At 39.3% G+C, this 18,277-nt stretch overlaps 1 protein-coding gene across 2 annotated transcripts in view; it reads left to right on the forward strand.

The window, feature by feature from the left end:
- Nucleotides 1-18,277, forward strand: part of LOC124069333 (synaptosomal-associated protein 25-A-like) — a 34,651-nt gene that overhangs the window by 6,751 nt on the left and 9,623 nt on the right. For both annotated transcript variants that reach the window (XM_046408540.1, XM_046408452.1), the window contains exons 2-4: nt 7,748-7,854; nt 9,010-9,051; nt 16,562-16,610. In XM_046408540.1, coding sequence (XP_046264496.1) covers nt 7,783-7,854; nt 9,010-9,051; nt 16,562-16,610 — 163 coding nt within the window. In that variant the 5' untranslated portion in view covers nt 7,748-7,782. The remainder of the gene's footprint in view (nt 1-7,747; nt 7,855-9,009; nt 9,052-16,561; nt 16,611-18,277) is intronic.

Raw genomic sequence — 18,277 nt, forward strand, 5'->3', positions numbered from 1 at the left:
AATATAAAAACTCATGACCACATGTACAGGTGAACATACACACACACAGAGAGAAACATACTGAAGCACATGGGCTCTGTGTGTGTGTGTGTGTGTGTGTGTGCATGGTACTGAGGCTGTCACACACTCACAAACATCTGCTGCATTAATAACGCTGACCTTGTTCTATCCTGTGAATAATGAAATGGCTCTGCTTTGATGTGGTAAGATGTTGGACCCTCCCACACCCCCATGCACACACACACCCACACACACCCACACCTACGCACCAAACACACATCCTTGTCTGCCCTTCGGCTGTCCTTCTTCTCCTTCAACCTGTTCTTTCTGTTGTCAGTTCTTTTGCGTAGAGATGTGTTAACCTTCACAGAACTCACAGAACACACACACACACACACACACACACACACACACTGTTGTTTATAATCCTTCACCTTCAGTTTTGGACAGAGGAGAAGTAAGCATTGGTGGCTTGTCTGTAATAATTACAAATATTGTCATATGTTTTGTTCTAATTTTCAAGTGGAGTTAATGAGGAAAGATGAAGATGGAGGAGAGACAGGAGGTCAAGTCTTTTGCAAATAGACGAGGGAGAGAGGGAATAAGAGAGGAGGAAGAGATTGCTGCTCTGTCATTATCATTAGTATCACCCCCTTACCTTGGCTAATCATTGTGCAACCCTGCTGAGGGAAGAGATGAACAAAAAAGAAATCTCACTATGTTGAAATCTTTTTCAGCTTTCTGTTCCTGCTCCTTCATGCATGTTCTTCCCATTGTGTCGTTGCCCCTGCAGAAACCCGCTGGCTGCGCAGGGTTCAGTTTTGTGCCATTTATTCCGCACAAGCAGCTTGGCAATCATACAAAGAAAAGGAGCATTACAGAAATTGCAATGCTAATTTTCAGTCACACTATGCCCACCGTCTCATTTCCCACCACCTCTCTCACTAATCCACCAAAAATGCATGAAAGAGAGAGAGAAAAGTGCTGCGGTTATCCTAAAAATCCTCCAGATTTGGGTTAGCGCGTCTCTAAAGCCGTGAGAAACATACAACTGACAAGCTGGCCTGGTTTCCCTGACTGTAAATTGCTGTGCTACCAGAGTGTCCTGATGTCCTATTTCCTTCACAAACACCGTTTATCTCAAGCGAACACGGCGCTTGATTGATAGCAGTCTTTTCGCTTCAGAGTCCAGGCGGTTTATCACAGCAGTCTGCTATAGAGAAGGAAGCTAAACAAGTGTGACCTCATCTCTTCTAAATTAGTCCTGCATTCAGTGGAACGCATAGTAGAAATTCTGTTCTGCGCCTTTATCCTTCATCCAGGCTGCACTAAATTTACCTGCTGTTTTTCATGAGTTCTTACAAAGGAGATTTACTGCAAATCAGACTTTTTAAACATCTTTCAAATGTATCATGACTTATCTTCAGGTTTATGTTGACAAAACTCAAACCTCTGTGTAAGGCTGGTGTTTATGTATGTCTGGTGAATAAAGTCTATGCTGTGTATCCGTCCCTCTCCTCCTGCTTTTCGCTTTTTCTTAAACCTAATTTTAACCTTGAACTTTTACTTCCTAATACTTGGATAAGAAGCTGGAACCAGCAAATTTTTTGACAGTTTTGCTTTAAAAATAACTGAAACAATTAATTGATCATAAAAATAGACGTGAAGTTATTTTTTTCTATCGACTAATTGATCAATCAACTAACGGTGTCAGCCCTATAATAATGTAGAAAATTTCAAACTCAGTTCTGACCAACAGGTGAAATAATTCCAAAGTGACAACAAAGTCTTCCCATCAAGGCTGCTTCATCGCTGACAGCTCCGACGCTGTCTTGTTCCTACAAAGACACGCTGTATTTTTTTGTGTGTGTTTTCTGAGTGGAAATTTCCATTTGTCCGCTGTGACAGGATTTTTCTTTGTTGCCTGAATTAGCTTGTCGTTGGATTCTTCCACTATTGGGGCTGTATGTTAATCATGTCAGCCTGTGACAGTGCTAATCCACTTCCCCTCTGGAGTTCTGTGCCAAAACTCTGCGCTGCTTTGTTCTACTGCACTCTGTTCATACACTCATCATGAAACATACAAACCTACTGTAGTTCAAATCATCTCCGCGACAGGACATAAGACCGTGGCCTCTGTGGTGTACTATACTAAATGGCTTTGTAGGATGGAAAAAAAATGTGACAGACAGAGACGGGTTAGAACATCCATGGGAACAAATGCAAGATAAAAGAAGTGCAGAAAGAATAACTGGTGTTGGAGTCCACATATCAGCAGATGGACTTTCCCCTGTACAGTGAGAAAGTTGAGAATTTGATCCAATTATAAAACTCATCAATAACAATTTCCATCTTATTTTTCTCACAATAGATGGTTAGTATGCTGCTGTGTTAAGGTTCTTACCCGTTTTGCCCTCTGAGGTCACATCCTGGCTTTTTCTAAACCTGCAAACCTCCTCTCATCCTGTTTCCACATCTCCCCTTAACAGCTTTTAGGATTAATGCTATTAATATTCCCATTAATAATTCATTGTTGGCCTTTTAATGTCTTCATTTAAGTTAGTGTTCTCCCATCACGCTTGAATTTGTTGCTCATTTTGTCTTTGATGAGACAGCACTCGTTGCTGTGGTGTTTTTGTACTCCATGCCAATACATCACTTGTGACTTTTATGTTGATATTTTTGTTCTTTGTCTTTAATTGATGTGGTGATAGGCAGCAAGATTTCAGGCATAATGGCTTCTTATGCCAGCTGTCCAGCCCCAATTCCGTTCTATCACCTTTCACCTCCTTCGTGAAACTGAATCATTACTGTGTCATGTCAGTCAGTTACAGGCAGGGCATTGGCATTGATTTCTGGGAAAATTTTAAAGATTATTACCTTAATTTTAGACAATGTTTACCCCCTCATTCTTTTTCCTGAATGTGCACTGTCTAGATTCATAGACAGAGAGGGTGTGGAAAGGGGATGAAGTGAAACGAAGAAAACAAGTGAGAGGAGAAAGAGGAGAGTGAGTGAGAGAGAGGAGAGGAAACAGTGGAGAGTAAATCCTCTTTCCCTGCTGACTTTAATCTCTCCACAGGCTGAGCCTGGCAGTTCAGACCTTATAGCAGCCGTCAGTCAAGTCGAGTGACAGCCAGCAGGGCCACAGGTGGGGGGATGGGGACGGCCTTACCTTGTGTCATGTCCGCTTCACTGTAACGTGTGTGTGTGTTTGTCTATGAAACATGTTGAGCATGTTAAAGAGGAAGTGACAGTGAGGAGAAGGAGGAGAGAGAAAAGGCTGGTGGAGACAAAAGATTTCTTGAGTTAAAATTTGGTGATGAAATTCACATTCTCCTCTGAACAGACTGGAATAACTTCAGGTGTTCTAAACTTTTAATTTATTAAAAAAATTTAAATTTGTCCAATCCTGTAGTTATAATAACAAATTATTTGAGATACTTAGCTGCAGTCAGCCTCACTTGTACTCTATGCTTCGTGGCTTATCAAATGTTTGCATACTAAACTAACATAGTGAGCATGGGAAACATTATACCTAATAAGCATCAGGGTGTGAGCATTGTCTTGGAGCACGTTAGCATGCTAACATCAACATTTAGCTCGAAGTACGTCTGTGCATAAGTACAGACTCACAGAGCTGCCCGCATGGCTCTACACACTCTTAAAAACCCCATATGAATCAGCTGCAATAGGGAAAGCGGGACCATCTTCTACCACCCACATATAGTGGGGAGAGTCCTTGACATTCTTTGAGGTTCTGGCTGGCATCCTGGAAAGAGTTCAACCTGTGGACTATATTTCTGCTGGGGTACTTCAATGCTCATATGAACAACAGAGAAACATGGAGTGGGATGATTAGGAAGAATGGCCTGTCTGGTCTGAACCTACCTGATGCTTTGTTATTGAACTACTGTGCTGTTGGCCCAGGGTCTCTTGAAGCAGCAGACACATACTGGGGAGAAGATATCTTCAAAACATTTAACTGCTCAAGCCTAATGAATACACATCAATTAAACGATGAGTTCAAATGTTGATTATAATTTTGATAGACTGAGAATGAGGGACAAAGACAGAGAGAGAGTTCTCAGTCAACATAAGAGGAAAAGAGAAGACGCAGCTGTGCTGTCAGTGTGTTAACAGGAAGCACCTCCACTGCAAAGAGATAAGCAATCAATGGCTGATCAATAACACAGCAGAACGTTACACCCGCTGGAAGATGAATGTAGAGAGGGGCAACAGAGCATTTGAGAACACTAGTGACTGAGTGAGATGCTACAGTATAGTTCAGTTATTGTTGCTATTGTAAATGCACTGTGACATGGTTCGTTTCTGTTTTTCTTCTTATGGAAGACATTTCACTGTAACACAACACGGTCATGGCAATGCTGTCAGCATGTGGGCATAAAGTGATGCATGCGACAAGCATGATCAACCTTGTTTTTTTTTTTTTTTTTGCCGTTTTGAATTTCATATCCATTTTCTAAAACAGAGCAGAGAGATTTGTTAATAACCTGAATAAATGCAATGCACTGTGTTCAGACAGTGTGTGCAAACGGACATGATGGAAGATTTCTTGGCAGCTCTTACTCAATTAATATTTTAAAGTACAACTCTGAACCAGGCATAGCAAACAAAAATACACAGAGAGAAATGATGAACATCAGCGTGTCGACCTCCTGCTAAAATTCAGCCAGACTTGGGCCCTGACAGTTAAACAAAAGAAAACAAAAAGATAACATCAAATTTCTTCCACAGGAAGTTTCAGATCGAGACAGTCTCAGGACCACAACACCAAACTGCTCCAACCAAACCAAATTATCACCTACCAAAAAGAAAGCTATATCACATTGGAAGGAAACAATGAACAATGAAATATGTTACACATGTAAATACCTGTATTTTTTTTAGATTTATACTTATCCTGTTTTTTTAATCCTATTTTTATATCTTTCACTTTCTTTCTTGGTCTGGAAAACTGCAAGTGCAATGTCTGTACAAAAAAGAATTTTCCCTCAGGGATAAATAAAGGAATTCTGATTCTGATTCTGAAAACATAGTATATTAAAATGTTACTTGACTCTAAAAAGAGACTTCACATTAGCAAATTATCTTACCACAGTAAAAAAAAAAAAAAAATCATAAATTTAGAAAAGCCTTGACCATGTACAGATGCAGTAAACACAGCACAGAGGTAGTTGAAACCACTTCCTAACCTCAGCGTAGTCCTTATAGGCAAATCTGCCGCTCATCAGTCATCATGGCCTCGCCTCCAGGGGAGTTATTTCAGACTGACAAATCCAGACCTCCATCTAAATGAAATCAAGAGAAAGCCAAAATTTCACTTTCATAGTCACTGAGACATAATTGATAAAAACTAACTGAGTAAAACTAGATAAAATCTGGAATCTATTTGAATGTTTGATAACACTTTGTTCACAGGTTATACTGACACAAACTTTTTTTTTACTGCTTAGTCCAAAGTGTCATCCATTTCTGAATATAAGATAACATGGACAATTATTATTATTGTTGTTGTTGTGTTATTGTTGTTATCATAGTTGTTATTTTTTGTTCTTTTATTCATTAATACCTTGCATATACTGTATAAACACACAATAAATAACACACATACTGGTGTTGTTTTAATTTATGAAATGTGTTTTGTTTCATTGCATCTTGATGCTTTGGTTATATTGTTTGTGTGACCATTGTACAACAAAGCAAATTTTAATATAAGAGATAAAGAGAGCGTGAAAGAAGGAAAGTCTTTGAATAGGCTGCCCCCCTCCCTTCCATTTCTCTTCCCGGCACACGTTCAATTATTAACCACTCCGATGAGTTCGCCGGGATGGAGGCAGAGACCGACGGAGAGAAGGCGGGGCAGAACAAGCTGATACTTTATCAAACATCCAGCTGTGGCTGACCTTGTGTCTGCTCACCTCAGAGACCTTCTGACAAGGACTGGTTGATGGATGTCTTGGACTTGTTGAAAACTAACTTTTTAGGTCCCAAAATCTCATACATCAACAAATTCCCCACCTGTTTTTGCTTTTTTTCCCCAGAAAGGTTGAGTGTCAAGGGAAAAGCCAAATGCAGCCAAAAGCAAACCCAAAATAGACAATATCATAGCAACTTAAGCCTAGAATTCTGTTTTTGTAGTGAATGAAAACCTGGATATTTTGGACATGTTATTTTGCTGTCACAGATGAATAAAGGTGTCCTTCTCCCTTCCTGCAGCCACAGAGCCCGGCTGAGGCCAAAAGTCAGTCCCTTGGTCCCATCGCAGCACTGTATATTGCAGTAGATTACATTGCATAAAGCTTTAATGATCCCTCAGCTGAAAGCTGCTGGCTGGTTAAATTTATATCAGCCACATTAGAACAAAAACTGTTCAATATGATTTGCAACTGAAACTAAAACTCACCAGACGCACAGATGAGATCTGATTGGACCAAATCAGATTATTTGCCACATTAAAGGCTTAATTCTCCTCAGCCCTCGTCTCCTTCGCCCCGACCAGCAGCAGCAGCTGCTCTGTCAGCCTGCAGAGTTACAGCCACATACATTTTTCATGGAGCATACCTCCAGCTCCGCTGTGGCTATATGAAATACTGTCTGGCAGCACATCAGAGGGACAAAAATAGACCCCTGTCTCTGTCCTGATACTTTTTCTTCAAACAGCTAGAGTGACTGAGCTCTTCTCTCGTTCATCTTTATTCACTGTTGATGCCTGAGGAGGAATCTCAGGGTGGGCAGGGAGGAGGTTTGAACTCACTGCGATGGACAGTGTGTTTATGGTTGCTCATAACCAGAGTTGGTTGCATTCGTGACTGTAGCTGCAGACGAAAGCAAAACCTGTTTATCAACAAATAAATTATGCAACACTTGTGCTGATGAAGTAAGTTCACTCAACAACTGTGGTGCTTTTTTTTTTAATCTCAAAACCTGAAAACAACATCTCTTGTGTTGATGATCTTTTTCTGTGCTACCTGTACAGTGACTGAGCAGTATGTGACAAAGGTTTTCACACTTGAATACTGGCCTAACTCAGAGAGCTTTACTTGCATTTGGCACTAAGCCTCCTTTGACTGTTCAGGGAATTTCAGGGTCTTATGTAAAAAGCTCCTCACTGTTTTGCTGAAGGACACTTTAACATTTGCTGCTAATAAGAGTGATTGAACCTTTGACCTTTAACCCTTTTTTTTTCTTCTTGTAAATACTTTATTCTTCATTTTTTTATTATTATTATTTGTCATTTTGTATGGTGCACAGGAGAGAGAAAATCTGGAGTCAAATTCCTTGTATGGTCACATGTACTTGGCAAATAAAGCTCATTCTGATTCTGATTCTGATTCTGATTCTGTCGTTACAGAACAACTTCTCCAACCTTGAGATGAGTCTAACATAGATGGAGACAGAAAAAGCCATAAATCTAAAGCTTAATTATGAACATTGAACACTTATCAGCAGCCAATATAATGAAGGATCAGAGCTATGCTGTCTTTATGATACTCAAATGATGTGTAAAGTTAATGTGGTGTATATTAAGTGTTGACGGGGACAGGAATAGAGCCGTTTTAGGTGGGAACTGCATCTACTGAAATCTTCTGATTGTTTCTTACAGTCCAGGTCACATGCTGTACGAAGCAACAACTCTTATACAGCTTTATTTTGTAATATTGTTGGTGTGTTAACCCCCCCCTCTCTCTCTCTCTCTCTCTCTCTCTCCCTCTGTCTCTCCCAGTTTTTCCTGTTTGAGATCAAAGTTCATCAGTCATCATGGCAGACGAAGCAGACATGCGCAATGAGCTGGCCGACCTGCAGACACGTGCAGACCAGATAGCTGATGAGGTACAGTGAAAGGCCTGCACACACACTTGTATATACCGCGATGAACGTTTGTATATCCTGACGTGTACACAAAGACTTATTTCCTCTCATACTGGAAAGAAAAATAAAACGTCACATTGTATTTACAGTGTAGCTCCTACTTCATGGCATAAAATATGTCATCTTTTTTGCCTCAAAGTATTTATTTGTTGTCTTCTTTGTATTTTGCATCTGGAAAACATTCATCATATTGAACAAAACCAGTTCACCACATCCAGAAAAAGACAATGAAGAAAAGTGACGCAAGAAGCACAACAGCAGATAGATAGAGAGACAAAGACAGAGAGAGAGAGAACTTTTTTCTCTTTTTTGTTTTCAAAACTGATTTTTGGTCTGTGCCGTGACAATTTTAAATTAACATTTCAAAATGACCTTTTCTCAGAAGGACACAAATGTATCCCCCAAAGCCTCCAGGCTGACAGACACAGCTGCTTTAAAGTGACCCTCCCTTGTTTTAGCAATTTGTTCTCTAAGTCTCTTTCATCAAGACTGTGCTTTTTTTGGGGAAGGGAGAACTTTGGCCTTTTTAATGAGCTGAGAGGAGCTCAGGAAGAGCAGATAATTCTGTGCAGCAGAATAATGGAGCAGCTCAAATGGCCTTATTAAACATTCATGAGGAGATAATGCAAGGCCAAGAGGCTCCATGGATGTGATGGGAGTGAAAGGAGGGTGAAATAAGGGAGGCAGGGATAGATGGATGGAGCAACAGAGGGGTAAAGGAGAAACTGAGGAGGAGATAACAACGAAGGAAAGAGTGAAATGAGGATTATTGACATAGTATTTGGTTTAAGAAATGGATGAGCTTCAGAGAGATCCTGCAGAGGGTAGGAAGTTGGCAAGCAAAAGGTAGAAATCAGATAATTAATCCTGGGATCAGAGGAGAGGAGAAGAATAATCAAGGCTGATTATATGACTGTCAGCAATTTGTCTGTCTACTCTTTTTAATATAGCATATTAGTGGTTGTTTGTGTTTCAAATGTGTATTTTAAACTCTTGTTATTGTTTCTTATCACATTGAAATGTATTTGTGATGTTTACAGTCACAGTTGATGTGGCTCAATTTGCTCTCTTGTCGACTCTCGGCTGATCGTTGGTTCTCCCTTTGTCTCCCTGCAGTCTCTGGAGAGCACTCGGCGTATGCTGGCTTTGGTCGAAGAGGTGAGTCACATCATCCAATGAGACACATCACGTGACCAGTTGTGAACCAGTTGTTCACACTGTTGACATTTACCAACACCCACCTCTTGCTAAGTAATCAAGATGGAGCCTAGGATGGTTGTATAAAATATATAGAGAAAGGTTTTTTTTTTTTCTCTTGGATCTTTTCTCAGGTCAGTCAGTTCATGAATCACTCCTATAGTATGTGGTATATTAAACAGGAGCTAGTAAAGAGAAAGGACATGAGCTTTTTATACACAAATCAATAGCATCTGATTCAGTTGCAAGGTGAAATGCAGAGTTTGACCAGCAGAGAAACATGTGAACAAGTTTATTGTGCTTCATTCTGACCAAACATTTCTCAGAGTTTAATAACAAATCAGCAAGCTGGGTCTTCAAACAATCATGTCAGAACCCCCAGTAACCCATAAAACTGCTCACAGGTTGTGGAACAAGCAGGACAATTGACAGCACAATGCTCAGATAAGCTCAGAAATCACTGTAATGTAACCCTCCATGAACAATGTCGAGACTTTGTGATCATTTGGACAGCCAGGTATCTCAACTGATTTTTTTGTGTGGGATTTTAAAATACACTCACTTCACCATATGAAATAATGCTGTACATTGAGGAGTTCAGCATAGACATGACAAAGAATTTGTGTGTTTTTTTTATCAAGGAGGACCTCACTACATGTGATGCTCACATATAGACTAAGATCTTCCTTATGTCTTTTGCCTTCAAAATTACAGTACTTTCTTGTTCCAGGTTGCTTCCAACCTGGACCCCTCATCAGTATGCCAGCAAAAGTTAGTTAGTTTTTTTGGGATTTTTTTTGACTGTGTGGCCTCTAGTTCGGGCCACTGGCTTCACAGACATGGTCCTTCTCTAAGCCCTGGACCAGTAAAAGTCTTAATGAGACAAAGCTGTGAGGGACAGAGCGAAACCTGAGGCTGACCCAAACAGTGACCTGCTCGACAGACAAGCCATTTCACTGACAGTAGTTGAGTATTTGACCTTTGAGGTTAATGCCAAGGGAATGCCCTTTGTTCATCACAATTGTTACTACCAGTCTCTGGTTTGACAATGTCATGTGGTTTATTAGTGCAAAGTGTGTTTCCTTGTGGTGATGCCAAAGGGTAGTTCTTGAGTTGAGACCAGTGAAAGACACAGAGACAAAGAAATAGCAGCTGAGATGCGTTTTGGCTTTTCTTTTCATCTCTTGTTGACAACATTCTCTTTATCCTTCTCACTTGGTAAAAATTAGGAGAGAGAACACTGTTGTCTTAATGGAATATTAGTTTTTAGTTGTCTTTCAGTGTTAAAAACCAGTCTCTAATTAGGAACTGGCAGCTCTTTTGTTGTTATTATTATTATTACTACCTGGTGATCTGCCTTCCCATTCCCATAAACCAGACATTGCACAGAGGTCCAGTCCTCTGCCTTGCTTCCTGGTATTGTGGACTAACAGTCATGATGGTGATGCTACAGCAATCATCTAAACTTGAAAACTTGGAAAATTAAAATTCTGTCTTTCTCAGAAAATGTAAACCAAATTAAACCTACCTCCTCCAACATATTTTTACTCAGCTGACACCAGACTTGCAACACTTCATCTTCAGACTGTCCTCCACAAATTCCCCAGCCAGATTTTTGAATGAACAATGGATCAAAATGCTTGACTGTAAACAGTACTGTAAACACATACTGCAAATTCTCACGAAGCAAAGCTCCATCTTCTTTGGAAAAGAGACAAGATAACATGATAGGTTAAGTGTGTTAAAGTGCGTTAATTTTATTGCAAAAATGAATTTTTGAATTCTATCATCATTAAATCTACTGCAGTGGCGAAACAAAGCATCTCTAGATGCTAAGTTCTCATGAATTGAATAGAATTAATCAGTCTTTATAGAAATAAATTACGGACATCTCTATGTTTTCTAGATGAAGTACAGAAATTCTCAAAATACTGTCATGATATTGCGAATAAATATTGTCTTCGCTCTCCTCTTCTTCCATTTCCTCGTCCTCCTTCTTCTTGTTTTTGTTCTTCTTCAAAATGTCTGACTCTGACTTACTGCTGCTTTAATTTATATTGGTAAATGGTGATAAAAGTGATTCTGTTTCAGGCTACACAAAGAATCTTTCCCTCCAGTGAACTGTCACAGCATACTAATACTCCATGACCTCTGTGTAACAAGGGCTTATAGTGTGCTTACACTAATGGAATAAGTGTAAGTGGAGGGCAGTGAGAGCAGGGAGCTCACTTATCCAGTGATCTATCAGACATTTGGGCAGTGGTACCTGCTTATTTAAGTCTGTCCAGATCTGATAGTGAACTAGTACCATGTCAGATAACATAGTCTCAATACATGTGTATGTAATGACTTTTGATAATCTGCTCTGATCTAAAAATATTAAAAGACAGTGATGGCATTTAGTTTAAGCTTTCTCTGTGAAGCTGAAGCAATTGCCTGACTGTTAGCGCTGCCACATTATTTTTTATTTATGATTAAAGGAAGCCAAGAGAAAAATACTTGAAGTCACACGAACAAAACCCAAGGTTTGTACCACTTTAACTCGGGTGTAGAAAACTGATGATTAATGTAAATTAGCAGCTTGTAGAGAGGTTAAAATTCATTCAAGCATCTGAATTCCATATTTTAATCCACAAAAAGTAGCTGGTCATTTAACTCAATTAAATTAACATTTGTCTCTGTTATCAGACGGGCTTTGCCGAGTTTGTGTGTGTGTGTGTGTGTGTTTTGCTTCTGGAAAAAAAAGTCTCCTACCCTCATATAACATAAAACACCTCCAGAGGTTGAAAGGCATCTGCAGTGGCTACTGTGATGTGTTATTGTTATGACTGGTTGCACTAAGTGTGTTCATACAGATAATTACATGACACTTCAGAATAAATTGGCTGATGAAGTCCAGGAATTTTAAGCTATTTTGACCCCCTATAACTCCATAATAATAACAGCTGGATCAATGTATTCTTGAATGAAACAAAGTGCAAAAATAACCTGGCTGTAAATGTGCATTGTAAGAAATTACAGTCGAGCTTAAACTGATGATTAGACACTAGATAAAAATGATCAAACCCCAGGTGATTGTTTTGTGTTTGTCCTGTTGTTCTAGTAGCACTTACACAATTACACTTGATCTCTAATGCAATTAGGATGCAAAAAATATTATCCAACTTGAGTGCCACACAGAGATAATTCTACATCCGTTTGTAAAAATGTAGTGTTTTATCACAACAACTTGACAGAGATATGGAAGAAGATGGGTAAAATAACCTTGGAGAATAAATCCACCTCTTCTCTCTTTAATCCTTCTCTCTTCTAGAATTTGTCTCTTCCTTGATCCTCTCGGGATCACACCCACACCGTTACTGCACCGTGCCTCTTTGCTCTGTTTGCTACAATGTTAATAATCCAGACATTAAAGTTAAAGAATCTGTATCATAATATCTTCATGCACACACTGAAATCAGTTTATGTGAAATAGAAATGCAGAGAATAAATCTGAATACACCTGCCTAAATGTAATTCTTTGTTTCAGTTTGAGGTTTTTGGTTGGTTAGAGTGACACTGGCACTGTTGTTTAATTGTATGAAGTATTACAATACAAAAGAGGCTTTCATTATAATATTTTAGCCTCCGCCTATGGGAGTGTCTGCTTATGTACAATCGTTTGGATATACAGTATGTGCTGTACACATATTACTGTAACAGACTGATGCATATAAGCAATAGAGTTCATTCTTTTCTGCATCACTGTGATTTCCATAAACAAAACTAATGATGTCAGTTAGTGGTCTGACCATCCAAAAGTATCCATACACACCTGCTAATGGGGCTGTTTTTCATGGGCTGGGCAGGGCCCTTAACCTTCCCAGAAGAGTGGAATCTCACAAATCCCAATCTCCGTATAATGTGTTGTTATCTAGCAGACAGTTAGATGAGAAGATTGATAGCACTCATGTTTGTACAATAAATATGTAGCTGAAGCCAGCGACTGCTTAGCCTGCTAGCCAGCCTGGCTTTGTTCTACCGTAAACACTGTACCAGCACCATTAAGCCTGTTAACAATTTATGTCTTGTATGTTTCTGACAACAAAGCTCCAAGTGCTGGTAGACTGCTAGCTATTTGCCCTTGTTTCCTTTTTTGCTTCCGTTTTGTTGTTGTTTTGTTTGCTCTAGCTTCATATTTATCAGACAATATATGAGGGATATTCTTAGCAAGTGAATTAGCAAAATGTCAAACAATTTCTTTAAGTAACAGTAAGGTATTTGATGTGTCAGTTATCTTTCAAAATATTATGTTTGAAGTTATAAGATTTGATGTTTATGATGTTTTTAAATGACATAAACAACATATTAACTTAACACTTAAAATGTATAACATATATGAATTGTCATTTACTGATTTACTAAGAAACAGAAAAATCAGACCAAACTCAAAATCTAAAGATTATCATCACAAATTCAATGTACAGCATCTAAATTGTGTCAACAGTGTAGAGATGAAGTATAATCAGTACTCTTATTGGAAATGAAGAATCTTTGTTGTGCAACACATTTGATACATTTCCTTTGAAAATGTTTTTATCTTTCTTGATAAAAGACAGAAAAGGGATATTGAAGTTCTTATGAAAACTGTTATCTTCACACCAGGCCTGCTGGGAACAGAAATGAAAAACTACTCAGTGGCTGAGAATGAAATGTGACGAAAGCGGGTGTCAGAGATGGGAATGAGAAAAAGAAAGTGAGATGGAGATGGAGAGCATTAAGAAGGACCAGAGAGAACACACAGACATTGTGAAAGATAAAGAGAGAGGCAGAGATGAGTCTGTGGAGGACATTGATGCCGCTGTGGAGCAGAGAACCTGGAGATGTGATCTGATGAGCGGCATCAGGCCTGAAGTCAGAGATTGCATAAGACGAGATGGACATGAAATGATATTAATGCAGCCTGTTATATGACTAGGAACCACTACACTATTACCTCAGTAAGAAAAACATAGACCTTAGCAAGTCATTTAATCTGCCATTTGGGTCTTAAAACTGTGTTGATCTTCAAAGACAGAAAATGTATCATATAGTGACTTGCATTCAGAGTGGATTTTCTGCCCGGAACTGCATAATGTGCATGGACTTATGTAATAAATCAATTGTGTAGCTCCACAAGATTAGTGTTTATCAGGAATCACCTCAGTTCCTGACTGACCAGTGGCAGGACAGGAGGTGGACATGTAGGACACGCTAGTGCAATCACCTCCTCAGTGATTGAATTAGAATAGATTCCAGCAGACAGCAGAGTGGACGTCTCAATGAAAAATCAATACCAGGCTGCTGAGGACTCTGTCTTTATGTCAACAGACATCTTGCTCTCTGTCTTTGTCTTACTCTGTTATTCTTTCTTTCTTCTTTACCTCTATTATTATTGTTTTCACCTATTTCCTGTCTGTATTGACTTTAGCTTTTCTTCATGTAGGACAAAATTACAATTTTGTGTACTTTAATGATTATGATGCAACCTTCAGTCTTTTAGAGACACCTCTAATCACTTCATTGGCTAGTTCAAGAAAATTTAAGAACAATTTAAGAAAAAGCTGGGAGGCAACACACCCCAGGTTCAAAACAGACTGCTTTACATCCGCACTGGTGTTGAGTCGAGAAAGATCAAAGAAAGAAAGATGAGTTTAAAATATGAATCACTGTTGTTAATCTCTTGAAATCTCTTTACACCACGTTCCATGTTTATTTCCTGGACGGAAAGATTATTTTGGGAGAAACTGCTAAAAAATCATCGGGTCTCTGAGGCTCTGTGATAAACTGCATCACAGCAAAGTGTGAAACAGACCTGTATGTGTGTGCTTGTGTGTGTGGGTCTAAGCCATACAGAAAGATGTGATGTCATCACATCAGACTGTGCCAGTTGGCGTGGACAGATATCCTGTCCTGTAGTTCAGGAGCGATGACTGTCCTTCCTTGTCAGTGTTTTTCTCATGATTCCTAGTGGGTCAACACACTATTCTTCATCTGGATTATCATTTATTTGTCCATAAATATCATGTAAATAAGCTGCTTTTGTCTTTTTCACTTGATTTTTAGACATCCAGAGAACACTGTCTGAGCACTCCTTTTTCAGCAACATTTTATGCTGATACACATCCATGGCCCGTGGTTGATGTCTTTCATAGTCAGTTTGATTGATACTAATATCTGTGGCATGTCTAACTGGCCCCTGGCACTGCTCTTTATCTATCACCACTCCAAGAAGGTCAGAGCACACTTTGATCCAAAAAAGCTGATGCAGGAACTGAAGGCCTTTGGCCTTTAATATCAGTTACAGGAAGCCTCAGCCTCATGGAGAGCACAAAGCTGTTGTTTTGTTTTGTCTGCATTGGTTATTGTGTGCTTACTGAAGTGTGGTATTATCTGATGAAGTCCATGCTCAGAGAAATAACAGCGCATGAGTCTGCATGAATGTTTTGTGTGTGCTTGTGTGTTTGAGTGTGTGCCAGCTCTGTAAGCCAAATCAGAATGTTACATTATTGGAGCTTTGTCAACAAATCTGTGGTACCAGCCCAGTGAACATTACAAATTTAGCACATGCCAGTTGGTGGACGACTTTATCCCAGGAATCTGTGCAGGATCATGCATCAATATATTTGTAGCATTCAGAGAGGTTCTTCTTATCCTTCTCTTTGATTAAGCTGATTGGTCAGATAGTCTGTCTCTATATGAGACATTCTTCTAAAGCAGGGCCGCAGAAATAAACTTGGTAAGACATTTTCATAAGACATCTCTCACCGTAAGCAGAGTTTCTTTCCATGACTTTGCTCCATTCTTGGGTCAAATATTAGAAATTGAATATTCCCAAGTGCATGTTGACTTGGTTTGAAGGAACAATACGAAATTTTAGGAAAATATGCTTATTATTTCGCATATGGAGATATGGAGCTGAAGCCAGATGGTGATTATTTTAGCTTAGCATAGAACAAAGGCTGGAAATAGGAAGACCATCAACTTTGAAGCACACCAATTTTAATTATGCATAAACCAAAGCCTAAAATCACAAGTTTTTACATTTGAGCTTTAGAGGTGTTGGTTTAGATGTATTTGTTACTTTTGGACAAATCCACATTAGCTGCTCCTCCTGTTTCCAGACTTTATACTCAGTGAAGTGAATTGTCTAGCTTCATATTTAGCACATCAATATAAGAGCAGCATGAATTCAGTTGAACTTTTGGAAAGACAGTAAATAAATCTATTTTCCAACATAGTATTCCTTTGAAATCAAGCTGTCTTAATTGTGCCAGATGAGATCAGTCGCACTGCAAAAAGTGAATTTGACTTGTAATTTGACCCACCTTACCTGTGCTGATAGCTCTGCTCTGTTGACTTTCACTGATCTGTCACATTTTTTCCTCTTCCTTCCCAACTTCTCTTCTTCTCTTTCGTTTTTCTTCTTTCCTTCTGTCTGTCTGTCTGTTAGAGTAAAGATGCTGGCATCAGGACTCTGGTCATGTTGGATGAGCAAGGAGGTAAGTTTATAGGGAGAGAACACTATTGCTCTAACATCTGTCTTCACTTTAAATCTGCTCTTCTATCAATCCATCAATCCAGTGATTTTTATGTTGTGCAGTAGGAGAGTATGATCAGCAATACATCAAGTATATTCAGATTTACAATGCAGAGAAAAATGACCTTTGTGATTTTATAATCACTAACAAAACAGCGTTTCTCTGCAAAATTAAACCCATATTAACACGAGATTTGACATAAATTGCATTAAATACCTTTGTAAGACTGTAGTTGACTCTGTGAGCTATGACTGTGTGGTGGGAGCAGATACACATGACAGCTGGTTTAATGATTTCAAAGTCCTCTTCTATTCTGAAAATCTTGGTCAGAGTAGCAAATGTCGCAGGTATGATCCACACAGGAGCCAAGGTGGAGGAATACACCGAGACTGACAGTGTGTTTGTCTATATGTCTTTTCAGTCATCTGACTAATGTTTTTAAGCCTTAAAGGGAAATTTCATGTTTTGAGTGTTTATACTTGCATAGAGGACTAACTGGTGCTTAGTGGATATGTGTGTAGATTCAATGCACATTTGTAGTCTACAGGGGAGCGTCTAGTCACAGTATGTGTAGAAGATGTGTGTGTGTTTGTGTATTACCAAAGGCTTGTGCTCGGCTCCATGCGTGAAAGAGCAGCCTAATTGGCCTGTCAAAGGAACATATAGCCTGTTTCCCCTCTATATCGAGCCTCCCCCCATCCACAGTGCACAGCTCATTGCTGTTAGCACAGGACAGCAATCAATTCACGGATTTAAATTACCTCTGCCTCTCAGCAAATGTCCTCTTAACCTGATCCCCCATCTGTCTCTCTCTCTCTCTCTTTCTGTCCTTTTTTCTCTATTTCATACTCCTTCTCTTCTTACCCACCTGCTCCTGCTCTCTTCCCCTTATTATTTCTCCCCTGACCTCTACATTTTCCTTCTTCCTCCTTTTCCTTTGGTTACAGAAATGATGAGCATCTTTCTTGTCTTTCTTTCTTGTCATTACTTCTCTCTGTCCTTGTCGCTTCCACAACCCCTATTCCCCATTTACAGTGGCTTTTGAACTGCACAAATCTTTACTGCTACGTCAAGAGTTCCCTCTTATATTGCCAAAAAAAGGAAAAAGAAAAAAGACTCATTAATTAGCTGAGGCTGTGGTAATTAATACGGTCCTGTTGAGCTGTAAACTAGAGTGAAATGAATGCCTTTGCTCTTTACACATGCACACACATACGCAGGTTATACATAGCAGCAGATTTGTCATTCCTTGCAGTGGCGTATTACCTGAGGTGGAGGTCTCAGTGCAGCTAATGAGTCCCTCGCTGCTTGGCTGTTAGATGCATGTTGACCTGAAATATACATCAGTCAGTGCTGATGGATTACAGCTCTGCCTCAATGAGCCCATGCCAGTTGCAGCTTGCTGACAAAACATCGGCTCCTTCAAGTTGAAAATGTACAAAGAGTGGGGCTGATTTTTCTTCCGAATGTTAAATATTAATTGCCCTGAACTGGAGATTGCAGTTTTATTTATTTTTCTTTTATTTTTTTTCTTTTAGTCATGGTTTTGGTCACTGACAACCAAAAAAAAAAAACTGACACACAGCACTGGTACTGAGTTGCACACATCAGTTCATCCAGTTCATCAC

The sequence above is a fragment of the Scatophagus argus genome, chromosome 1, assembly GCF_020382885.2.
Source record: "Scatophagus argus isolate fScaArg1 chromosome 1, fScaArg1.pri, whole genome shotgun sequence".
NCBI classification, from domain to species: domain Eukaryota; kingdom Metazoa; phylum Chordata; class Actinopteri; family Scatophagidae; genus Scatophagus; species Scatophagus argus.